Source organism: Pezoporus occidentalis, unplaced genomic scaffold, assembly GCF_034315485.1.
Source record: "Pezoporus occidentalis ecotype Australia unplaced genomic scaffold, CSIRO_AGI_Poc_V1 ctg10, whole genome shotgun sequence".
Lineage (NCBI taxonomy): Eukaryota > Metazoa > Chordata > Aves > Psittaciformes > Psittacidae > Pezoporus > Pezoporus occidentalis.
Window position 1 is genome coordinate 8,088,863 of NW_026912779.1, and position 26,920 is coordinate 8,115,782.

The window sequence follows — 26,920 nt, forward strand, 5'->3', positions numbered from 1 at the left end:
TTGGGCTAAGTGGGTGAATTGTGGCAGAGCATCGGGCCCAGATCTGAATGCAGTGGCAGCTGCCAGCGAGCTCTTGGTGCCTGGGGTCACTGCTGAGTGCTGGTGGCCCGGGCTGTGCCATGCAGCGAGGAGATTGTCTCTTCTTGCACCAGCCAGGGAATTATACTGTGGAGGCATTAACTTGGCAAAGAGAATTGACCTCCTGCTCTTTAGCAGGAATATCAAGTCACTGGGTAATAGTACTGTGTGCTTCCACTAACAAGGAGGCTGATTTAAAGACTTATCAGTTGATGTTCCCACGTGGACCTACGTCAACGAGCCTTTGTTGAGAAAGCTACTGAGCTCAAATGGAAATAATAGGCGCTAGGGGGAATAGCAGCTCTATAAAAATATTCATGGTGGTTTGTGTTTAAATAACACACTGCGGCATCTTTCGACAGATGCATATTGTGGGTAATAAAGTAAACACATTAGGTTAACTGTTGTAGATAGAGGTTATATGCCAGTGAAGCAAACCCTTCTGTCCTTCGTGTAACTCATTTACGTGGCAGCGCCTCACAGATGCAGTCTTACTGTGTTACTTCAAATCGCACTACGCAGCCCTCAGGAGCAGAGATTGGTCGTTGCAGTTAAAAGGGAAGGGAAGCAAAGGGAATTCTGTGCACGTGTGGTCCCCTTTTGCAGGTCGCCAGATGATTGCAGCAGAGCTGTAATGGTGGAGCAGGGTGGTTTGTTGGATGAATCCTTCAGAGCTGGCCAGTGTGGCAGCTGCTGTATTTGTCAGACTTGTGTGGCTGTAATAGCATCCCGTCTTGGGGAGTGCATGTGGATCTTGGTTTATAATTGATGCTTTCAAAGGCTGTGTTGTTTGCTCAGCTGGTATTACTGAGTGCACTAGGACAGGACCCCATGGGGGCAAACCTCCACTGCGATTGGCTTTGGAGAATCAGGTCCCACAGATAAATTGTGGCTACAGAAGAGTGAGTTGTTTAGTTCCTCTTACAGTCACTTCTGAGTCGTTCAGAATAGGCCTATTCTGATGGTCAGGTGCTTTTTCAGCGTGATGCTTAGTGTTTGAATTATTTATTTAAAGCATGTAATAGCTCTGCTAATGTTCAGTTTCAGTTTTTCTACTTGTCCTAAATCTCCCACTCCCCTTGTTCTCTCACTTTCATGTAGCTTTGCTATAGTCACATGCCTATTACTAGATGGTTATAAAGGTATGTAGTAGATATTATCAGGTTTTTCCTAACAGAGTATATTATTTCCCACTCTTTATTGGTAGGGACAGCAAGGATAGACACTAAAGAATTGCTTGTAGATGGTACTCAGTCCTCTGTGTGCATGTTTGCAGAGGCATAGGCAGTCTGGATTTGAAAGGGCGTTCAAACCCCAGACAAGAACAACTGCTTTAATTGCTCACTCTCCTTCATTCATCTTCCTTAAGGTAGTCATACTAAATCCCATTCCTCTGCTAATCTCCTTACACACCCTATATTAGATTGTGTAATCGCTCCATAACTTTTACAAGAACTAACAGGTCATCAGACACTTGTAATCAAAGTGCTGCTTCTTTCCAGTTGGCTACACAGTGCAGTCGTACAGTACAGGTATCATAAAGCTTTTAGCAGGCTAATGGAGGAGAAAAGGGAACAGCAAGAAAACGTGCTGAAAATGCACCAAGTACAGCAGAATTGCACCTCAGTCCAGTGTTGTGAGGGTAAATTACTGCACCTTTCAGCTGATAATCTGGAACCCCATTACCGCTGAGCTGTACACTGAATTATTGGTGGCATACAAGCTGGATTATTCCATCTACTTTTTGTGCTGTATATCTAAAAGTTGACACTTAATTATGTTGCTCCACAGTAGATCAAGTTTTACAACAGCAACAAAAGATTAAAATGGTTTTCTATTGGGGACATTCGGAGGATAAACAGCACTGTGTTACAGGAGGGAACGGCAGTCAGCTGTGTTGCCATCTGGGAGAGAAGCATTCAAGTGCTATTAATATTTAAGCCTTTTAGATTTTTTTAGAGTTGGTAGCATTCCTGAAAAACTGATTATAACTGTAGTAAATTTTGTTGTCAAAGGATGCTGCAAATAGTATTACAGCAACAATTAACATGGGCAGAGCTATAATCTCATTCGCCTTTAAGGTATCTTCTTCAAATGCTAGTGCAGCGAGAGTAATGGATCAGATTAGGCTGGGTGTATGGCAATAAATCTACTGGGTTGCATAACCACTCTCCATTTGACACAGAAAGAGGACAGTGCAGACTCTCTCTTCCTCATCTCAGAGCTTATCCATATTTATTTCAGCTAATCTTTTGATTCAATGTGGTAATCACTTAATTATCCTAATTGGCTAATTTTATTATTACACTCGCTGCTAATGTGCTAATTGTTTTATTTCTGGGAAAGTTGTAAAAAATGCTGCTCAGTATTGATTTATCTCCTGCTCCATTTATTTTTATTAAAATATGGCTTGATTTAATTCTGTATTTCAGAAAATCATTATCATATGTAAGATGGGTAGGGGCAGTGTGAGAAAGGTAGGAGCACCAGTATACAGAAAAGATGGGAATACAAACAGAAAAGATGGGAATACAAGCAGAAAATCTGGGTTTAAATTAATTTGTTGTGCGGTCAGAACATGTCTGGCTGCATTTCATTCATCTGGTTTCCTTGCGATAAAACACACAAATAAAACGCTGATCAGTACAAACTCTCCAGGGTTTTCCTGTCCTGGTTTCTGGTCAACAAGGCCCGATTGCCTCTGTACTTTCTTGAAAGCATCATCCTTTTGAAAAGGCTCATGTAGCTGTACCTAATTGCCGAGAGTGGCTTTCCGTGGAGCCCTGAGCCATGGCAGGGAATTAGATCCCCAAAGCAAGGATGCTCCCCTTTGGGGGAAAGCAGGGGAGGAATAGATTCGCATCAAGATGATACCAGGTGAAGATACAGAAACTTCTAAGCCCCATCTGGGAACAGCTCCCTCTGTTACAAACAGAAAATTCACACAGTAGCCAGCTGATGGAAGTTTTGTCTGTTTGCTACACTCATTATTGCAATGGCAGTGTTAGTTACTCCATAGGCTGCTGCTGACCCTTTCAGGGGTCAAAAGCAAGGAAATACTAAGGATATGTTGCAGTTGTTTTTTTTGCCCGCTAGCTTATTCCCACTGAAGTCACAGGAATAAGGTGCTCATGCATTCAGCATGAGCTCAGTTTTAGGTCTGTACCATTTCTCACCATTTGCATTCGTTGTGCCAAAACTGGGAGGAAGACCCCTGGTTTTGAGCCTCCTTGGTTGTAGCTAATTCTGGACTCCAAACATTCAGCTTACAGCATTTGCAGAAGGTGCTCATCTATCTGATGTCTCTGTAGATGGGTTCCTCTTGGTGCAGAGCTATTAGTAACTATTGATACAGTTAATGGCGTGTTCTTTACTCTTTCTGATGTGGTGGAGATAAAAAGCATGTTCTGGCCTCCATAATTTCTCCATGTTTACTTGCAACAGAACCTAGACTCTACACATGCTTAATTTATAAGTAACAAAATATTTGGGTTTTGGACTTACCTGTTAGTCATGGAAATAAGGAAAGAATTTGAATTCACTGAAACCACAGAAACCCTTAAAGAATCAAATAAAGCACTTAGAAGGGTCAGCTATATAAATACTGATCCTTTATATATATATACATATACACACACATATATATGTACACACTGGTCTATCTATATATATAGACCAGTCTATACATATATATGTGTGTGTGTACATATATATATAGACTTGAATATCCACATAGCACTGAATGCTGTTCTCTCAAACACTTTTTCATTTGGCAGCTTCTTGAAGAAAAAAAAAGTTCTTTAATAGGAAGTTGTATTTAGCAATTTTATTGGTTAAATAAGTTTTTAAAGTGTGCTACCTATTGCTTTATCATATAGCACAGCTAATGCATTCCATTTGCATGACCTTAGAGGTGCCTCATTGACTTCCTTGCAGTCAGTAGACTTTCCATGTCACCTCTGATGAATCTCAATCCTAAGATGTTTTGTCCTCTTCTTAAGGGGTGTCGGGTTCATTCTCTGAAGGAGACACCCCTTCTCTCTCCTTTTCAACATTAAAAAGTAGTGTTCTGTTTTCCTAGAAATCAGGTGTTTTTAGGTGGTAAGGTTTCAGGATAAAATAAATTACACTCTGTGTCTTCATAGGTGTGTCAAGCACACTTCTATCCATCGGGGTTTTTCTTTATCACTGTGCCTTTTAATGAAATACATAGTTTCTAAGTTGTAAGATGAAAGGGTTTTGGGCAGTGGTGCAAAAAAGGTCATTCCTGAGGCTATCAGGTCTCCTTGTCAGCCTTTCTGTGGTTTTCAGCAAGGCTGGAAGCCTGTGGAAAGGAGGTACTGTTAGTTCAGAGGCTTTCAGATGAGGTTGGGTGCTAATAAACCTTCCCTGAGTTTTACAGCACCTTCTGCCTCTCGCATGCCTTTCTGTATTACAGCCTAGTGAATCTTTGCTCCTATAGAACAGTCCTCCATATTTATTTCCACCCAGGGGTATATCCTTTATGTGCATTATCTGTTCCTAATATGAAGTTTCAACAGTATGCACAGCTTATATCCACAGTAGTCATCTATCACTTGAAAGAAGGCTTTAATTAACGGAACCCTAATTTTAATGAGGTACTGAGCCATGATCTTGTAAATTCTGCAGCGCAGAGAATTGCTTAGTTCAGGTTCACTTGTAACAATCCTCAAGAGCGCGGTGCTTTTTATGACTGTTTAACAGATTTTGATGTTAATCTGGGAGCCCTTTTTGGAGTAACTGTTCTTTACCTTGTAAGCATATTTTGAATTAACTGTGTGATGTTTTTCAAGTGATGATACTGTTGCTTGCCTTCTGAACAAAAATTCCTGGTGTGTCTGAACTGTTCACCCTGGGACTCCAAGGGGATTCACTGCTCTCAGATCCTTTCTGAAAGCATCTTTGCTGCCATACCTAGGCCAGTTGAATTCTGTTATTTTCACAGAAAAAGCTTATGTGTAAGAACTGCAGCAAAGCTGGCTTTTTGTGAGCAAAGTTATGCCACTTCCCCAGTCTCTTTGTTTTGCAACTACAGGAATGAGCTCTGGGTAGGAAGAAGGGGCAGGTTTCAGCAGCATGTTTAATACCCTGGCTGAGATGTGCTGGGCTCAACATGCTGCACTTGACATTAGACCAGAAGGTGGGAAGTGAGGCAGGGAGGGTTTGGTGCCAGCTTTCTGTATCCCTGTGTCTGAGCCAGCCAGTCGCCAGTGCTTGTCTGATCACAAGTGACAGCAGCACGTTGAGCTGCTGTAACCTGTGACGAGCTCTCCCTGATCCCAGGGGGAAAGTCCAGCAGTGCTGGAGATGCTGGGGACAAAGATGTATCCATAAAGCCCCTTTGCCTGTAAATTCTGTGAGCAGTGAAGATGGTGGCTCTGCAGCAGTGTGTAAGTGTTCCCTTCATGGGAGGGGTGGCCCTAGGGCAGCAGTCTGCTGCTTTCCCTGCTGTCTCCCAAAGCTCTTGCTACAGCAGAGCACGTAGGTGAATTTAGGAGTGAATCCCTGTGTGACTTATTTTCTTTTTCTGAAGTATCATCGCTTACAAGAAGCCATTCAGGTTGTTGTGAATGTTGTTTTAATGGGGCTATTAGGAAGGCAGGGCTTCCCTGCAGAACCGGGAACCAGAAATGTTGAAATAGGTCCCTAACAGTGGCAAAGATCATCATTCTGACAGGCTTGAAGCACTAAATATCCAACTGCTTATCCATAGCAAAATGGGAAATTCAGAAGGCTTAGAGCATGGGGCACATCTTATATAATCCAAATTGTTTATTATTTGATTGTAAACGATCCCCCCCCCGCCCCGGTATTTACTGCTTTTTATTTTGGACCTCTTACTGTATTTGTTAAAACCAACTCCTATGTAACAAGCTGATGCAGTATTTGACTTACCATTCATTTCCTTGAGCAGATAGTTTATAGTCATCTCTGTACTACCAGGATTCACACTTGAAGTATGGATTTTTGTTTGTGTTTCCTAAAAAGCACTTTTTATAGCATTGGAGTTCAGTGTAATTGTTTGACTTCCCCATCAACCTCTATTTCATATTATCAAGGAGCTCCACTTTCAGAATTTAACTGGTGCTTTTCTCCCAAGTATTATTAAATTGTTTTGTACTAAGATCAGCAAACAATGAGAAGTAATTTTGCTTGAAACTAAGTAATCTTCCTATTCAAGGGCTGTCACAAGAAAACTTGAATCAGCATTCAAGTTACTACTCAGACTCTGTTTATTTTAACTGATGATGCATTTTCCTTGCCTTGTTGTCCTACTCGTGTTGTGAAGAGAATGTGGAATGAGACCTTTGGGTGTCTGTGGTTTGTACCGCAAATAAATGTAATTCTACCTGACTTGTTCATCACTAGTAATTGAAAACGGCAGCAACGGTTTCTATTTTACTCTCAAGCTCCAACAGTTTTATTTGTGGGTTTGTTTTTTGTTGTTCTGGTTTTCTGTTTATTTCCAGAATTCAGCGGAAGTGAACGTGCACTCTACCCTGGCAATCTCGTTGCAAGGGATGTTATTAGGGACTTCTTTTTGGAAGCATCAGGGTGTTCTTCCTGGACCTGAAATCACTGTTGAAAACTTAAAACTACTCAACTAGTTTTTACAATCTGTTGTCCTGTAAAGTAATAAATGGCCCAAATTTTCTCCACACTAATTAAAATTCCATTTCTCATGAATTCCTTAATCGAGAGCAAGTCATTATGTGCTTTGTTGATTCTTAAGTGCAAAGATAATTGCAATGGGCAGCATGAAAGTGGTTTGATTATTGCCTGTCGACTCTTGTGAATTCTAATAGGTCTAATTGCATAGCATCAATTCATCATCTCGGCATCACTTTTCATTATTAGCTCTCTGAATTGTAATGTGCTCATAAAGAAGTGTAGTAGTGTATCAGGGTTGACTTGGTACCTGGCCTATTGTAATTTTCCCTCCTCACTTAATGTTACTATCACAATTAGAAGTTTATTATATGGTCCCCCTTTCCAGAAACTAGTTTAAAAATCTGTTGCCACAAAGAAAAGGAAACCATCTTCCTCTGAATTTGCATTTGTAATTTCTCTGCTAAATGATAGGACTATTTTTTACTTTTCCAAATCATTCCCATAAATCCTGACCGTAATGTGTTGGCTGTGAAACATCTATCAAAAGCTCTATGACAGGGTACTTTGTTAGTGCTGAACATTGTTTAGATGACGAGGAGTCTATAATGAAGTGAAGTTCCCCACAGAAAACTTTGTTGGTTGAGAAGCAGGAGAAAAGGAGCACTCACAGAATGAGAGTTTCATTCTGTGGGAAATCAGGAAGGGGGATGGAATTTGTTGGGTATCCTTGTCTTTGGCTTGGCTTTTTTTTCCCCTTAAGCAAAGATACCAGTTTTGAAAAAGTTATCTTGAAAGTAGCTGAAGGCAGCTACAGAGGAAATGACGATCTTGTAAGTAAAGGTTACAAGCTTCTAGATTAGTAATTTTTAATAGATTTTACTGTAAATATGCAGAAAAATACCTAGCTTCAAAAGAGGAAGTATCTACTAAGTAACACTGTCAGCACTAGCATGAGCTAAATTACTTCTGAAAAGCTTCATCTTGAGTTGTCTGAAGAATGGAAAGATGCTTTTGTGCTTATGCAAAAGCTTTGCCTTGTTCTAAAATGTTGTGAGTGTAGTAAAATCATCATCCCCAGTTGGTCATCCTTCACCTCTTCCATCTGCTGCCACAGCACTGTTAGTATCTACAGCCTTCTCAAAGCACCAGGAGCCATTGCTGCAAAGTGATCTGAGCCATATCCCAGCTCAGGTGTGTTTAAGCGCTTTACCATGGAAATGGCTGTAGTGTAAAGCAAGTGGATTTAGCTTTATCCAATGCATTATCTTCAGGTATGGGAACTACATTGAAAACATCCATGTGCATTTGCTCAGGATGCTTTCCCATGAGTAACATCAAGCACTTGGCTTGCCTGGAAAAAAAAATTGCAGTGGTTTCATGAGAACATAGAATCACAGAATAGTTAGAGTTGAAAAGGACTTTAAGATCGTCTAGTTCCAACCCCCTGTGAATGCCCATGTCCATGTTTTGTTTTCTTTACTGCTGTCTTGCCAAACATGTTCTTGCTGGACTGTGTTGCTCAGTGAGCAAGGTCAGCCATACTGTTCGTTGCTTCATGTGCTCTGATTTCTAGGTTTTTTTTGTGAACAATGAGAGCTGACATTAGTCTTGAACCAATTGCTTTTACTGTGAAAATATCAGTTTGTCTTTCTGACAGCCCACACAAGGGGAGATGGTGCTGTGAAGTACCGCTTTACACACAGACTTCTCAGCGTTCCGCTGAATCCTCAGGCTGGAGTGAAAGTGGGTAATGTGAGTTTTGCAGATTGCCTCTCTTCGTGGAGAAATGATGCATTGAGCTTGTGGGCACTACAGGTGGCAAAATAACCATTTTGCTTCAATAACAAGTGCAATAGAATGTACAAATATTTTTCTCTATATGGTTTTCCAGGAATTGAGCAGGCTCCCTCAGCAAAGGGTAGGCTCACATTTGGAAATGGCATGTTGTTCTGCCACTTGTCACCACTGCAAGCTTCACCATTGCACATTAGGGTGTTTTTTCAAAGGCATTTCTGTGTTTACAAATTATTTCCACCATTTTCAAGTGATTTCCACCATCTGTGGCTGCCAGCACAAGAGGGACACAGATCTGCTCAAGCAAGTCCAGAGGAGGCCATGAAGATGATCGGAAGGCTGGAGCACCTCTCCTATGGAGACAGGCTGGGAGATGAGCTTGTTCAGCCAGATTGGATGGGGCTTTGAGCAGCCTGGTCTAGTGGAAGGTGTTCCTGCCCGTGGCAGGGGGGTTGGAACAAGATGATCTTTAAGGTCACTTCCACCCATAACCATTCTGTGATTTCTAGCCCCCTTCTTACTAGGTCACGTTTCCTAAACCTCGATAGCCTATTTGAGAGCCTTGAGTTTGAAACTCCCCACTTGGAATCAGCATGAAATGCTTGTGACAGGCTAGCGGGATGCTACAATGTCACTTAGAGCATAAGTTGACTGTGTTTCTTTTACAGCAAAGCTAAGCTCAAGACTGTCCTTCAGCATCTCTTTTAGGTCATTACATGACTTTCCAGGAGGTTGTTTCAGTAATTTTCTTGATTGAGCTGAACGAGGTGTGACACCAGTGTTTTTCCAAGGGCTCTTCCTAGCGACAATGACGTGGAGAACATGAGCAGTGCAATAAGCCTCTGCAAGTTACTAACAGTTCACTTTGCAATACATCTGCTTTTATCTTGACAAATAAAAAAAAAAATAGAAAAAAGTCTCCTGCTTCTTATTTTGGTACATTTGCTCCAAATTGCTGCAAATTCAACTGTTTACAACTTCCACTGATGCAAAAACACTCTCAAGATGTTTGTCAAAGCTTGTTTTTCACTTGAATCTATGCAGGCGTTACATATTGTACAAAATATCATACCACAATTTCTGTTACATATCCTTGTTGGATGCATTTCAGGTCTCTACTTAGGTTTCAGTATCTGCCAGCACTTTGAGACTCTTAGCTTCTTTCCACATGCAGTGGTGCGTAGCAGTGTCATTGGTGAGGTAAGCTGGAATGTAAGCAGGCAGCTTCACACCACATTGGACCGGTAGCCTGGGTGAGCTGGTCATAGTCTGTCAGAGAGTGTACATGCCTTAAAATGCTGCCAGTTTGGGTGTTGTGACCTGAATGCAATCCAGACGGTAAATGGGGTAAAGATGGGTAGTATTTTCTTAGTGCTTTGTTTACACTTGCATTCGTCTCCTCTGGTGTGTGTATCTCTGAGCTGGAAGGGGGTAAAGATCATCAGATTTCAATGCAATGTTTCTCTGGTACCTGTGAAAGCTCAGTTCTGCAGAGGTTTCTGAAAGAAAACTGATAAAAGCAGGGCCAGCATGAAGGAGAAGGCACCACATTTGGACAGAGCCAGATCAGCCAGAACAATGGTTTCTTTTTCCTGTCGCCTGCTCCAACGTGCATCCTGCTGCCAGTCTGTGGGGATACCAGACTGAAGTGCGAGCTGTAAGCCTGAGCTCAAATTTAAGGAGTCCCAAGACTGAGCAAGACATAGCTGGGAAGTTATGGACTGTCTTCTGTTTGCATTGGTCAGGCTCTGTTTGCAGGGCAGACTGCTGTTACGGCAACTGTACCTTGACTATGCCCTTACTCACCTGGGCAAAGGATCTATTCTTGGTCTTGATTCAAGCCTTACTTTCACTTAGTTCTGCCAAATAGTTGTTGTTTTTATTAATAACATAAATTAGCCTGTATACTCATTTTGTTTGTAGTATTTGGAGAAGCGGTTTATTAATAAAGCATGCAGGTAGCATGCTTGAGGCACTGAAATTCTTCTCTAAAGCTATTGCTTTTACTTTAGTCTGCATCTGTGGTGTAGTATAGTCTGTGTAGAGCCATGCCTTTCCATTTTTCCTCCCTTTATTAGGTTCAGGCTTCTTTATGTCCCCATCATCTGCTGGGTTTGCTTTCAAGATGTGTTGCAGAGCAGTGAATTCCAAGTGCTAACGTTTGTCTCATTACCAGCTGAGGAACCTGCCTGTCAAACTGGAGAACATTTCCAGGGAAGAGACTGGGAGGAAACAGAGGAGTTTATCACGGATGCACGGCATGTTCTGCATTCCCACCAGTTGGCATCTGGAATATGTTGATATCAGGAGGGCACTTCAGCGTGGTTTCAGCCACCTAGAATTAAAATAAAGTTGATGATAGAAAGCAAGATTCCTCTTCAAGGCATGAAGTCTCATGTTCTGGTTCAAAGAGCTGTCCAGTTATTTTCCTTATCACAGTTACACAAAGCAACTGAAGCGGCACTACCAACTTGAAATCTCGTTGGCTTTTGTAAGTGAGCTGAACTTACCTTTGGGTTCCTGTTTCCTTTGACTGCGTTTGAGTGACTCTGGGAGAGAGGTGGGGATAGTAAGCTTAACGTTTTCCTCTTTTTGTTGTTGTGGTGGGCTCATAGGCATAGCAGGGGAAACCCATCTCTAAAGGAACTGACTGTAGACAGAAGTCTGTGAAATGCAACTTTTGTTCAGGAGAGGGATACCCTTAAGATGGAGTAAACTGGAGAGACTGTACTGTCCTTGTTAAAATACAAGTAGAAAAATTGTCAATTTCCCTTAAAAGCTGAAGTGATGAAGGTGTGTCTCTTCATCCTGGAGAAGATGTGTTGTTATTTCCTTTGCTGTGCTTGGATTCTTGGTTTTTTTTAATGCCAAGGTCTCACTGGTTTCAGTGGGACTGCTGCCAGCCTTGAAAGCAGTTTGCAAGTTCAGAGCACGTTTCCTCATCAGTTTATTGCTGATGAGGAAAATACAGCATCCCCTGTTAAAAATGCAGTCCTGCAGCACAGTTCACGTCTCCTCAGCTCTGTCTTTTTAAACTGGGAATCTGTATTCTAAGAAGTATTTAATGGTCTCAGTTTTGTCATTTCTTTCTCCTTGCTCTGCATCTAATCTGCTGTGAGACGTGATAAATGGTACCAACAGGCCACGCAAGGCTCTCCTGTCTTTATTCCAGGAGCAGCATGTTCAGACTTTGAAGTTCATCAGGCTGATTTAGCTACCACTGTTTTGTTGGTTGTTCATTTGGGAGATCTGTTGGGAGCCTGTAATTTTATCATCTTTTTTTTTTTCTCTTCTTAAAGAGGACATGCAAAATTCTCAGTGTGTTTTCTACTGCAAAGGTTGATTTAGAGAAGTGCCACATGAAAAAGCAGTCTTAGAGTATTTGGAGGTGGAAGAAGTTTGCTTGTTCTTAAGAAAATACATAGAAAAAGTAAATGATAAAATGAGCGGTAACTTTCTGTAATGTCCGGCCATCAAGGAAGAGATGCGACACAGTGAAACTGGAAATATAATACATTTTTACTTGAAACTTTTCAGTTGTATTTTATTGCCTCTTTAAGAAGCCCATCAAACTTCCTATTAAAGAAACAATTCTGTCAGTCTGATTTTTTAAAAACCTTTTTACCTGAAGTGATCTGATGAAACAATTTGTATCCCTTCGCTAGGCAGATGAAAACAGCGCTGGCAGTTTCCTCTTGATTCACCTCCAGTTACTCTGCTGCTAATGTATGATTAAGGGTTGTTTAGTTTGGTCTTCTGGAAATGTTTTGCTATAATCACTGGTCCTTTCAAATGAAGATTACTGTTTCATAAACTTCTATGCTGATATTCATAAATCCCATGCGAAGGACAAATAATATGAGTGATTCAAATAATTTCATGAAGGGAAAGAAAGCCTTGAAGTACTGGCACAGTGAGCCCTGGCTCTGACACTTGCAACCAATGTGGGGAGCTGCTTGTATTCAAGACTCAGCTCAAGGTTTCCCATGGCCACAGCACACATTGCATGTTGGGTTGTATGGGTTTTTTGTTAGTCATTTTACTGTAGCTGTCTTGGGAAGCCTGCCTTTGTTTCAGCATCCCTGCAACCAAATAATACGAGGTGGTATAAGAAATGGTTTTAATATTAGCAAAAGACAATTTGCAGAGTAAAAAAATCCTTAAAATAGGAAATAGCAGGCTTTTGCTATAGCTTGTTGTTAAATTATTGTCCCGGGTTCTCTAGGGCACTCTAGCACTGTCGGGCACTCACAGGAGACTGGAAGAATTTCAGTTCTGAGTGTTAATCTTTTCTGGATGAAATTAGTTTGGTGCCATGTTCTGTAGTGAGGCTGAGTGGGGGTTTATGGTTGGGAGGGATTTTTTGTTGTGTTTCCCAATAGCCTCCCAAGACCTTAAAGGGCATATTTATGCTTCAGTTGTGCAGTACACCAGCAGAGGTAACAAGCTTCAGGGGAACTGGGTTGGACACTGAAACTAGCCCACGTGTGGCCAAGGGTCTGTGCTTTAACAAGCTGAAGATTGTTAGCTCATTCCTGACTTGTGCCCCTGTAATCCAGTTCCAAAACTAAAACTGAAGTTAACTTAAGCATATTTTTATGACTTAATTTCTGTTGCTTGTTTTGAGAGTGATATTCGCACATTTCCCTTTGGAATCAAGAATCGTTTGGTTAAATATACCTTTTAAATTCATGTCACTAGCGTTCCATCCTTCACTGTGCCGTGTATTTTGGTTTGAAATTCTTGTGGAATAGCAGATTGAAACTCTTTCTTACTCAGCGTCTTAAGAGTAGGCACTCTGAAATTGAAGGCGAACATGCTTATTTTTGACTGCTGAAAAGCCTCCTGACTGAATTATTAGTTGAATTAAAACCAGACTCACTCCCAAACATCATTTGGTGCTCAATAAAGAGAGAAGTAAAGGGATAATCTTCATGGTTCATGCTTTCCTGCATGTAGCAAACATAAACCAAAAGAAAGATTAAGGCATCTTTGTCTATAGCCTTGCGCACTTGCAAAGAATAATAGTCAGAGGGAGGTGGAGAGCATTACTTGGGTTAAGGGGGTCACTCGGTATGTGCTTCCCAAGCCACTCAATGAGGATGGTGCTTGGCCGAGCTCCTCTGCTGCTGCAGCAAAATGAGGTTTGCTGCAGCGTGATGAGGACAAAGTCTGCTTGGGGCAACATAATTTCATTTCATCTGTTCAGTTTTCCTAGGTATATTAAGGAGTTTAGCTGGGCACATGATTTGTAGGGGGAACAGGCTAACTTTTGAGCATTTCTGCTGCAAATTCTTCAGGCCAGATTAAAAAAAAAAGAAAATAGAAATAGCAAGTCATGGATGTCATAATTTCATGTTAAGTCACGTCGTGTTCATTTCATGTTCATTTGTATCACATCGCATTATGAATATCCCAAATGGAGCCGTTGCCTTTTAGCTTTACATGTAGGCAATTATTTCCATTGAAGTTGTGGGGCTGTCTGTCTAGTCGCTGCTTTGACATCTGTCATCGTAGTACTAAATTGCTTTGTAAAACCTATTACTTTGGGATATAGTTTAGTGTCTCTTAATTGCACCACTTGCTTCTCCTGCCTGAACAGAGCCTACTTCTGTTTCTGACGTTAATGGCAAGGCCCTGATGGCAGAGCGATGCTCCGAGTGCACTGATGGGAGGGGAACTGCTCTGGGATTACACAGGCATACTTGGGCCTTGTATTTTATGACAAGCACGAGTGCAAAAAAGGTTTGGGGTTTGACTTGTGTGACTGTTCTCTGGCCGGCTGTTGAGGCAATGGTATAACCGCTGCAAACAAGCTCTCTGTGTTTTTGAGCTTCCCACGGATGCTGAGCGATTGCTTTGCTAAATGCAGGCTATTGAGCGCAAACTCCCCAAAGGATCTCTCAGGCTTGGCAAATCCTTCCCCTCTCCCTTTGGGAATATTGTTTTCTGACTGTCTCTGCTGTCTCATACTTAAAATATACAGCCAACCCACAAAGGGGGATGCTGGTTAATCGTTTACAATAAACATATTCTTTACCTTTTCTTGGGCAGACAATGCCATTTAGGTGAAAAATGGCCTAAATAATTTACACAGATGACTTCTAGACATCATAGCTTTTGTGGCTAATAAACATTTTGTTGGTTCACTCAAAACAGGTAATTAATCACTGAAAGCAGCTATAAAAGGTACAAACTTCAGACTGAGCAGTGCTCATTGCTCCTAGCCTGAAAAACTGAGTCTCTTTAACTGCTGATACATGCAATATATATCTATATAAAGCAAATAAATACTTCTTAACTGAGGAGCTGTGTTATATGTAGTTATACGTAGCATTGCGTGATCTATAGAAGGTGTTGTCGGTCATTTAAAATACTCATCTCTGCTAATCCAGTTTTAGAGACATATATTGGTAAATAACTTAAATTAGGTTGTGGTCCTGGGGTGTTTATTTAAGCTGAACTTAATTTAGCAGTTGTTTGTTACACACTGAAAATGCCCATTTTATGTGCAAGTATATATAACAAGAAATAGAGAATTAACAAGTTGAGCTAATTTGTATACTTAGAGTTATGCTACATGCATTCCTTAGGAACAGGGATATTGAGTACATACAAATGTCCAGAGGTAAGTCCATTTCCTATCAATTGAATCTCAGCTACCCCTTTTCAGTACTCAGTGTGGTGGATGCTTTTATTGTCTAAGACAACTGATAAGGTTTACAAATGGAGTTGTAAATGCTCCTGAGTTTTCGTCAGGTTTTTATTCAGTGGCACACGCAGTGCGGTAGCTTCCTTCTTAAAATTCATCTGGTTCCCGCTGTGATTGACAGGATACAGCTTCATTATGCAGTCAGCTAGATGGGCCGATTATGGCTATGAATGTGTGAACGGGATGAATGAGAGAAATGTGTAATTGATTCTAGCCCTGGTCGGCTGGTTCATTAACGGTGTGAATGTGCCACACTCACGTCTGGAAGGGAAGGAATGAGAGAAACTTATTTGTACCTTTGCAGTAGTTGGGGGAAGCTTGTTATACCAATATTTTTGCCATCTAGTGTCACCTTTATGAAGAACAAGGGAAGAGTAGATCACATCAGTCCTCCAGGTCGGTTTTCACTTCTCTTCATCCTTTTGCAGCTGGAAGTTGTGTTTTGTCTTTGCCCACGCTGCTCCGCTCTTTCTCCTTAGCAGCGTAGAATCAAACTGTGAGACCAACAGCAAATTAAGATGTGTGGACTGACTTCTTTAATAAAAAAGTCCATAGAAAACAAGCCTCATCGGCCTTTTTGCCCATGGAGTTTGTATGCTGCAGCAGATGTGGTTTCATTTTTTACTGCCCAATACAGGAGTTTAAGGGGAGAGTCACTGTGCTTTCCAAGTGTTGATTCAACTTAATATCACCTTCCCTTATAAATATCCCTTTAAAATTAAAGCTTCATTAGCATTAAAACCAGCTTGATCCATTGCTGTGGCCTGAATGCCAAGTGAGAATATACCTTTCCCTGTGGCTCCCTCCACCTTGGTCCTGTTAGAATGTAAGCACACATCTCTGCTCTGTGTATACAGAGAAAGTGATTTACGAACACATGGATAGCAGCTTTTTAATGAAGTTTCCTATCAATGAGCTTGGCTGGAAAGACTGACCATACTAAATCTAAAGCTTCAAAGCAGTGCTGGCAGCTTCATTTGATGTGAAAGTAGTACAAATGGCAAGTGTGGCATTCTCTGAGAGTCTGACTGCTCCCAGTTTTATTCTCTTAACCTGGTTTTGAAGAACAAAAAAACATATTGAAGGACATTTGAGAGAAATGCTCATATCCCCTGCTCCTGTTTGACCCCTTTAAGAAATGTTCAGTCAGCAGAGGGGTGCAGGATCTCCAAGAAGGAAAAGAACCTGTTTGGTAGTAGGGATCTCTACCAGGCTTTTCCAGCCAAAGTTTCTCTGCATTTCCCTTAAAGATCTTTGGGTGGTGAGATGGCTTCTGTTCCATGGCGTTGTGCCTCTGCATGCACAGTGTATCTTCATCTTGTCATCCCACTCATCCCTGTGTCTGGTGCTCCTGTCTGCATTGCCCTCTGCAGTTGTTTTGCCTTCTCCTGCAGTGAAACTTATCCGTGCGCTTGTCCCATGATCCTAGAATCATAGAATAGTTTGGGTTGGAAGGGACCTCCAAAGCTGATCTAGTCCAACCTCCCAGCCATGGGACATCTTCAGCTACATCAGGTTGCTTAGAGCCCCATCCAACCTGGCCTTGAGTTCCAGGGATGGGGTATCTATCACCTCTCTGTGCCAGTGCTTCACCATCCTCAGCATAAAATATGTCTTCCTTATATCTAGTCTAAATCTCTCATCTTTCTGTTTGTGATGGTCCTTTACTGTCATTGAAGTCTGACCTGGAAGTCATGCTGGCTTTAGAAGGGCTGTGCACTTCTCTAGGGCGGATGCTTGTTCTGGCCGCGGGTTGACTGGTGGGGAAGGTGATGAGTAGGGCTTGCACATCTGTGTTCAGCCTTGGCAACAGTGCTGGAGGCTTGCACCTGGGGCTTGCTGCTGTACTGGGTTACTGCCCCTTCATTTTCTTGTAAGCAAATGCCTGTAGACCTCTATCCTCCATCTCCATAGTGAATCAGTGCTCCATCTCTGTGCAGCTGAGTGAGGGGGGGAATGTGTGAGCAGAAAGAGAACTTCATTGTGACAGAAAAGCTGGGAGATTGACGTAAGCTTCGTAGATATATTAAAAATAAATGGCTCTGCTTCAGTCTGTGAAGTCTGATCCTCGTATATTAACAGCATGGGCTGGGAGGTGGGGGAGAGTTCTTTTGGTTTTGGGTTTGTTTGCTTTACGCTTGTATAATCTCAAAGGGCTTTGCCTACCAGCAAAGCTTAGCGTACTGCGGAATAGCTTGGGCAGAATAAAGTATAGTTCAGGTAATGTGGGGATACAGTGATTTTATTGACAAAGTAAACAATAAATTATTGCTTTCCTGTTCATCTACTGACCATGAAACATGGGCATATTATTAATGCTACTCTGGTAGTTGAATCTTACTCTATCATGTGTTTCAGAATAATAATGTGCCTAAGAAAAGCAATTTTTGGCAGTGATACACTATAAACAATTACAACGGTTTTTATAAACCAGTTCATAACCACCTTCAGCGTTCTGTCTGAAGAGCCACCTCTGGGATTGTAAAAATTAAAACATAAAAGCTGATAACCGCATTAAAGGTTACCTGTTTCCATCAAGTGTCTGGTGCAGTGATGGAGGGTTGCTAATGAGGCACCATGAAAATGCTAAATCAGGAGGTTCTGAAAAAAAGATGACAAGAAAAACACTTCCCATGTATTGAGCTGAGAATTTTGAAAATCAGTGTTTAATAATGAATGGAACACTAAAGGAGTGGAGTTCAGCACTTAATGAGTGACATACATCTAGAAATTATACCAAGGGGAGTTTTATACAGAAAGACCCAAGCAAGAACTTGATACTTGGGCTGTTCTACATAACTCCTTGTTGTTAAGTAATCATTTAATAATTTAAGCCATTAAGGTTCAGCCTTTAAGCAGCTGCCCTTTGAAATGCAAGTTAACTCCGCCTTAGCAGAAAGAGGAAAACCTTTTATGATTCTCTGTTATTTATCTTTCACCCTTTCCTTTTAAGTTTTTATAGTCATTTCTTTATTTGCTTGTGGGCTGGTGAGTGCTATGAGTTTGAAATACATCACGGTACCTCTGATCTTAGTGTCTGTAAATGTAGAATGACCTCAATTGAGATCAGATTCACAAGTATATTCCTTCCCCCGGTTGAGTAATTGCAGCTTGCCTCTTGCAAAAACAAAAGAACAAGAAGGAATAAAAAAGGCAAGAGAAGCTTTTTCTTTCTCTAAATTTGCCAGCAGCCAAGTGCCAACATTTCCAAATAGAAATCTTACTTGGGAAGTTGCAATCTGAAGGAAACTGCTGCAGTCATAGCCTGAATATATAGTCTTTCCTAATGGAAGTACTCACACTCCTGCAAGCAGAAGCTGATTTTGAACTAGCTTTGCTATTTGTTTTTTTGTTCTATGTCTTAGGTCTCAGTTTATTATAGCGGCTAAAACCTGTGGGGGAAAACACACCTTTCTCCTGAACTCCCGGGCTGAAGCCGTTGTGGTTGCTTCATTCACCTGCTGTCATCCCGCTCATCAGTGGATACTCACCACCTACTTGATGGTCCAGTTGCCTGAAGTGCTGTAGGGAGGGTTTGCTGGAGTCACTGTCTGGCAGCTGTGACATTCAACAGAAATCATCCGATCTGGCCATCCTGTTCCCACAACTGGAGGAAATTACTGTGATCAAGAGGGAAAGGAGAGTAGTTAACCTTGGGTTTACTTGTCAGTAGGGAGGTTTTCTGTAGCAGTTGGGAAGTTTAGCTCTCAGGGGTTTCAGTTTCCAATCACATCCGATTTCTCCGTGTTTCCAGGCACTGGGATTTGCCTACATGCTTCTTTTTGCTGAATTATCAATGCTTTTGGACTAAGGTAAAGAAAAAATTTAGATAGGTTCAAAACATTCTGCCTCAGCACATAAGCCACCTTGTAAGTAGTAGAGAATGCTCCATCCCTGGTGGTGTTCAAGGCCAGGTTGGACGCAGCCTTGAGGTGACATGGTTTAGTGGGAGGTGTCCCTGCCCATGGCAGGGGGCTTGGAACTAGATGGTCTTAAGGTCCTTTCCAACCATAACTATTCTATGATTCTATGACTGGGACTTGACAGGTTAAAAAAAAGGCAGCATACATTTTAATGTTCATTTGTGCATCTTCACTTACGCTTTCATATAGATTGGAGGGAAATAATGAAAGGCAGCTTGCACAAAGTATAAAGGTGTGAATTCGGCAGGATTTGTGAGTAAATGAAAGTATTTCAGCGTGTAACCGCAGCAGATGTTGCTTGAAAACCTGTCCCACATGGGACAGAAACACAACCTAACCAATGGGGCCAGCAGTTGAATGCATTGTCCTAATCCCTATTTGTGGCAATGCTGCAAAAAAACATAGTGCCACTGTTTATTATTGCTGCTGTACATTGTAGGGGATGACAAAGAAGGGGAAAAATTATGTACCTGTCACAATAACATTGTGTTGTGTTCGCATGTGCTATAGAATAATGATGTTTGGAAACTAAATGTGCTTCCTACTAGTCAAGGGTGGGGGGAGAGAATGGATGAAAGAGACACCTTTTAGTTTGCAATTTTCAGGGGTTTTTACTCCAGGCTTTTTACTCCATTTTCCTTATGGCACTTTAGAGACTTTGATTGATTGCAGCATCTGATTTTGATGGGTCCAGAGGCTTCATACCTAAGCTATTCCTTGACTGTACTTTCTCTCTTTGTTCATTATAAGTTTCTTCAAACGGAATATTTTGTTTTATTGCATGGTGTCTCCATCTGGTCTGCTGTGAGAGGAAAGCGCGTTCTTTGAATAATGCATTCATAATTCACAGCTTTTCTTACAATGGTTGCTGAGGAAAGACTTAGTTTTAGACAAAAAACCCTGACGTGTATCGCTATCAGTGCGCTGAGGTTTTGTGTAGTGACCTTTCCCAGCGAGTGACCTTCAACGGGTGAGAACCCTTTCGAAGTTGTACAGTATTTACACTTGTATAGCCCTGAAGAATGAGGGTATTTATGAAAACATTTCATCTATCGTGCATGTGGATTGCAGTGCGCCCGTAACAAGCGTGTAGTGCATCTTTCTCACTTTCCTTTAGTCCAAACACTTAATAATATAGCCTTGATTATTTTTAACTTTTAATCATCACAGCTGTAGCTTATTCTGTGATTTCCAGTTACAAGCACTTTCCTTGCAGTAGTATTCCTCCCTTTGTGACTGGGTACAGTACCAAAATGGATTGACTTGCAGTGTAGTAGCTCTGGAGAGACATGGCATAAGCCAGAAAACCCACTGTAGGATGTCTAACTTGTTTTGTCATCTTTATTTCTTGCAGATGTGATCCATACTGTTGGGCCGATCGCAAGAGGCTATCTCACTGATGATCATAAAGAGAACTTGGCAAGTTGCTATAAATCCTCTCTGAAACTGGCAAAAGAAAACAACATCAGATCAATTGTAAGTACTGTATGAGAACTTACTGTTTTTTCTAATTTGGATCTTTGTTTCCTCTCTGTAGAATAAGTATAATGGTAGGATTCCAGGAGGATTTCTTGCTTTCTGTGATGTGCAAAATCCCAAGAAATTAAATATTGTTTAACCAAAATAGTTGCTAGAGGAAAGGGATATCTTAAGAGTTAAGGAAAGTTGGCTTGGTAGCAGGAGTACAACAACCGCCTCATTAATACAACAGAAAGGGAAGGAGCTGGTCCCCTGGCTCATTCTTCTACTGTCTTACTGATTTTAAAAAAAACTGTTTCTGTCCTGCTGCGATTCTTATTGGAGCCAGTAAGATACCTGTGCTGTTGCTTCTACATTCATCCTCATTCCTGGCTTTAGGCTCTGTTAAATGCTTCTTCAAGGGCATTCAAATTGGTGTGAAAGTTCTTAACGGGAGGGGGGAGGGAGAAAATATGAGATAGTGTAAGAAAAATAGTGAAATAATGAAGGGAAATGTTTAATGGGCATTGGTCATGGCTGGCAGTTCTTGCATCTATAGGGATTCTGTAATTTTGGGATATTCTAGGTGGTAGGTTGGTATTTAACATGGAATAATACAGTGGCCGTGCTCATGGGTCTAATGAAAGCTACCCTGATATTTTAGTTTGAAAAGATGACCACGGGATAAATCATCCATGGATTATTTCCTTGCTGGTTAAGAGCTGTTGACTGTGCACCTGTTTGAGATAAAAAAATACTCAACACCCTGACTTGCAGGACACAGCTGCACAAGCTGAACGGGAGCCAGGAGCCATTCATTCATACTGGCATTAAAAAGCTTAGCAAGCAATATGGATTTTAAAGTCCACATGACAGATCATGGATTGCTCTGAAAAGCCCTAGGTCCAGCGATTTCAGTGATGCTTTGGGAAGTGAAGGCTACTTGAGTGTCTACCTTAGTGAACAAATCAAGCCTGGAGCAAAGTAAAATGTGTAATTCATTCAATTAAGGAGCAGTAGATTACTGTGAGTCTGAAGGCAAGAATGCAAAGTGCAAGTGGGTCTCACAAGATCCCAGTGCAGCAGACATAGAAGGAAAGAAAATTGGTAAACGTATGTACAGGCTTCTGAGGATTCTGAGACCCCCATAGAGGGAATTGAGGTACTCAAATAGACAACGTCCAAGTGAGGGCTGGATTATGACAACAGATAAATTTGCGATAGGGAGAAGACAAACAGAAACTGGGGGATGGAGGAGGGTTAGCTGTGTAAGATAGGGAAGTGAAAATCAGCTGTCCTGATTGACAGCATATTCTGATTGCCCCTGGAACAAGAAGATTAAGTAATTATGGAAAAGAGGAAAATGAGGAATGGAAAATAGCGCTGAGGAAAGGCAGGAAAAGCAGTATACTTCTCGCCTATAAATAAATAGGTATTGATGATAGAAATTTGTAATATACCATAGGAATTAACTAAACCCAAAAGCATCAGAGCAGTAGTAATTGTAGCAAGTGAGAAGAAAGCAGGAAGACATAAAAGAATTGTAACAACACGAATGTGTTGCTTATCCTTCGGAACAGAAAGGGCAGCAACTGTAGAAATTAATGCAAAGAGAGGAAAAACCCCACAGTTCAAATTGTTTTGAACATGAATTGTGTCATGGGAATTAGAATTGCTGGAGCCATTATGAATGAAGAGTAATGATAAATGGCAGTATATCAAGTTGGGCACAAGTGTGCAGGGTGACTCAGGGTGCACCACTAAACTCAGTTTAATATAACATCTTAATGATTTTTGAAGAGTACATAAACAGCTCATTAATTATATTTACAAATGATACTACATTAGGCAGCATAGCAAACACTAGAAAAGGACAGAGATGTATGATGACAATTGATTACAGACACTGTGACTATAACCTCATCCAGCATCCACTTACAGCACCAGAAAGGAGGTTTTGCCTCTACTGCAGTGGAAGAGAGGTCAGAACCAGAGCTGACAGCTACAGCGTAATTCGGCATGGGAGAAAATGAAGTAGCATATGGTGGAGAAAAATAACCCAGCCTGCAAATAGGCAAAGGGAGAAGCATGCTGGAAAGCTAGCATAATGAAGAAATAGTCTCTAATAATAAGCCTCAAATTAGATCTACTTACAGCAGTCACTGTTTTGTTTCAGTGTTGCATATTGTTGAGCTGCCTATAGAGACATGATAGATGCCATGGACATTGTAACTTCTGTTCAAAAAGGACTGGGAACAGGAATAAGGTTTGGACTAGATCAAAATTCACACGTGTGTGTAGATGGTTTATGTATTGAGGAAAGGGAGCAATGATCTTGAAATACTGTGAATTGTGAGATGCAGCTTTATGGGGGGGAGGAGAGGGGAGAAGGATATCATTATGAATATGACAACATGATAATTAAATGGTGTAGATGGTAGTGATTTGGGTTGTCCTTGTGTCCAAGGTGTCCACGTGTAGATGAGAACAATTCTGTGCTAACTGTTGTGGAAGCACTGAAATCTTATCTGAAAATGTCATAAACTCAGTATATAAAAAATAGACATTATGGGTAAATCCAGAATTGAGATGATGGACTATAGTAAAATGCCAGTCAGTGTGATTGCCAAGGCTCATAATTCACCAGCAGCCCAGCCATAGGGGAGGATTGGTTGGACTAGATGATCCTTGAGATCCCTTCCAACCTGGTATTCCATGATTCTCATAACCATTAAGGCAGAAATAAGAGCCTCTGGAACAGATTTGATTATCTGCAGGATTGTTCAGTGAAATCAAACAGTCCCTGACATTTGTCTCCTGCGCTCATCTTCTCAAATCTGTCATGCTCGACATAAGCCTTCAAATTCCGTATCAGCTATTTTCATACAGGAGTTCGTGTGTCTCAGGTCATCTGCTCCATCTACCTTTTAGGTTACCAAAGTAAAGTTTACGTTTCTGTTTGTCCTTGACATGGCATCCCTGGAAGCACCCGTTACTTTTTCCTTCACACTTTATGTAGCTGTGCCCGCTGTAGGACACTCGAGCGTTTCTCTGGCTGTTTGTGATGTCATTGGTGCTGGGTGAACCTTTGTGTTGGATGAGTCTTGTTTATACAGTCCACTGTCTGGTTAAGAGGATACTTGAGACATTATTTCTGTTTATCTCCACTTAAATCCATACAGATAAACGGGAGGAAAAATATGTAAGGTAATACAAGGAGTTTATTCTAGGAATAAATAGTTAGCGTTTAAGCAAATTAAGTTTCTTAAATGTTCATATTTTCCTAATAATGTAAAAAATTGTATTTTGATGTTGGTCTCTAACATACTAGTAGCGATTGCTGTCCTGCAGCAATTAAGCCTCATTTGCCTGAAACACAGGGGATACATTATAGGCACCGATCTTCACTGAAACAAGAAATGATAAAAATAGCTCAATAGTTGTTTTTCTGGGTTTTCTGTATGAATTTTTTTCTAAATAAGAGTCTTGCTAATTAATTGTTAGGTTTCCAGGCAGACTGGGGGAGCTGCAATCACTGTTTTCAGGGGTAAATTGGTCCCCTGTTTATATGTTGTTTGACAGTATTTACTCTGCGTGCCCTGGCTTTTTTGAGGGACCTCTTGTCCTGCTATTCTTTGGCACACCACTCTGAAGCTATCTGATACCTTGCAACTTTTCTGAACATCAAGTGTTTCCCTGCCGTATACTTCATTCAGACTTGCTCCTGGTTTAAAAAAAAACCAAAACTTAATTAACTGATGTCAATCAGAGCCAGGATTGCAGCTAAACGGCCACTTTGTGAACTACAGAAAATAGAAGAGGATGTATATGGTTGTGGGTAGGATCCAAGTCTAGTGCATTTGCAGAGAAGAGAAGTCGGTGCTGATCCCTTGCACAGAAGGCTTTTAACCACAAGAAGGGTGCCTGCCGCTTATCTGTTTACAGCACTTAAAGAACCAAATTGTCTTTTTAATTGGTATTTTTCACCTTTAAAAGGAAGTTGTACTTCTGATATGCTGCACTGTTTCTTTGAGCTTTGTTTGAGTGAAGACATACTTAGCCTCTGTGATGCCTGAATCTTCAGTTGTAACTCTGAGACGTGAATTTTTAATATCAATTTCAAACCCAGAGTGTCCTCAGCTCCTCCTAGCTTAAATTATAAAAGTCACAGAAGGGGAATTTTACTTGAATTGTAGAAAGACATTTAGAATGGTGTACTAAAAGTATCGGTCTAACAGATTGATTTTACAGTCTTGACTTTACCTGCCTTGTTCTCTCATCATGCAAAGTTATGTTTTAGGGAAAAGTAAAGCATTTTTTCCTATTTTTTATTTTTAAGGAAAGATCCCTTGCTGAGAATGTTGCCATAGCAACGAATTAGAAGTCTGAAATTCCTAAAGCTTAACTTTATTCTATCATCTGGTTTTCTGATACAGATTCATATCCATCAATCAGAACAGTTACTTTGGAAGGAAATCTCTGCAGCGTCATAAATCTACTTAATTTGTTTCTTTGAAACACTTGTTTAACTTGTAAGCAATGACACGACTGATCTTACATTCTCAAACTCTTGTTTTCTCTCTAGCTCAGACTTCTTCCTGTTTTTATTTACTTTCATCTTCTCTTAAAGATTTCCCAGATAATATCTCTGATAATTAATGTACTACATCAAGTTTTTAAGTCTGCTTAATTACCATGGAGACTTTTTACATCTGCATCAGACGAGGAGGTTGTGGTCTTTCGATTTGGTTACAGAAACTGCTATAGCTGACTGTGCTTTCATTAACCCAAGGGGAACCTGCTGCTTTGTGTTGCATGTGCCCCCAGCTCTTTCTTCCAAAATGATCTTGGCAGATTGATTCACAATCCTGTTTCTTCAATGAGGATTTTGTTAAATGAGATGTATTCAGCAAGATCAAGTGTAAATCGTTGCACCTAAACAGAGATGCTCATTCAACCGAGAAAGGTTGAGGAATAATTGTAGCCCTGGGCAGAGATTCCTCGGAGAATAAGCTGGAGTCTGTAGTGGATCATACACTGAAAATGAATTGGAAATATCGCCCTGTTGTGGGGAAAACCAAGACAAGAGCAGCTATAGAGTGACAAATAGGAAAGATCCATGAAGTTACCTGTTGCCCCACTTAAGCAGAGCAAACTGGACTACTGTATGGGGAACTGGAAGACAGGGTGTCAACTGGGGATGATTATGGAGTTAGAAACGGCACTGAGAGTAGAGCGTAAGAAAAAGCTGTTCAAGTCCAGAGGATAGAAGACTAAAGGTGAGGAGAAAAAAAAGTGTCATGAGTGCATAAAAGGCTATTGCAGAGTATTTTTGTTTGCTGGGGACAGAACAAGGAGTTTGAATTTATAGGAATGGAGTTTTAGTTTAGAGAGTGAGTAATTTCCTAGATAGAAGGATGATAAAGTGTTGGGAGAACTGTTTAGGGAAGTTACGGCTCCACCAGTATCTGTACATGGGCCACCATCAGAATTTGTTGAAACCCAGGCTCTTGATGCGTGAAGTGCTGCCACAAGGTTGAGCTCCAGCAGCAAGGCTGTTGCAGCCTTGGGACGATCGGCAGGCGTCTTGATCGCTGCGGGAGCTGGCTGTACAATGCAGAGACACATTAGTTTATGTTGCAAGCGGAATTCCTTTAAAAAAATGGCTTTAATTCTGTTGTGTTTTTGTTTTGATCACAGTTGCACGAGGTTTTCTGTTTCTTCTGCCTTGCCAGCATGCCACTGGGGATGGTTTTCCTGATGAGATAAATGCCTTTGATTGCTGTTTTTCCTACCGTCTGGCTACCCTTCCTTCTCACTGCTGAGGGTTCTGTGCAGGCACTGAGAAGATAACTAGCTTAGGGTGCACATATAACATGTGCAGTAACGTTGAGACTTTTGTACACTTCTGTGGGTTTTAATAATCAATGTAATTTTTATTCCTGACACTTAAGTTATATATTCAGTATGTATTTCCTGGGGCAGAGTGGATTTGTTTTATGGGATGCTTGAAATATATTACAGTGTTTGTTTCAGACAGGGACAGGAACTGAGCAAGTGCTTGAATTTCTACCAGCCGACAGATCTCAGAATGCTGGGGATTAGATGCTGCATCAAGTGGCATTAAGATAGGACAAAAGCCACTATAGTCCTTCCACTCGCCTGACCACAAATAACTATGTAGATAGTATGAAGAAATAACAGTGGTGCTTTAATAAACAGATTGCATTACTAAGGAGTCAGTTCTCCTTTTTCTTGGTCTGTGATGTAACTGTTGTAGCAGCTCTGCAACACAGTGATTTTGTGATGGGAAGAGGGAGAG

The 26,920-nt window shown here is 41.0% G+C and overlaps 1 protein-coding gene across 6 annotated transcripts in view; it reads left to right on the forward strand.

Moving 5' to 3' along the window:
- Positions 1-26,920, forward strand: part of MACROD2 (mono-ADP ribosylhydrolase 2) — an 895,555-nt gene that overhangs the window by 504,415 nt on the left and 364,220 nt on the right. For all 6 annotated transcript variants that reach the window (XM_062610811.1, XM_062610792.1, XM_062610793.1 and 3 more), the window contains one exon: positions 20,495-20,616. In XM_062610811.1, the coding sequence (XP_062466795.1) occupies positions 20,495-20,616 (122 nt within the window). The remainder of the gene's footprint in view (positions 1-20,494; positions 20,617-26,920) is intronic.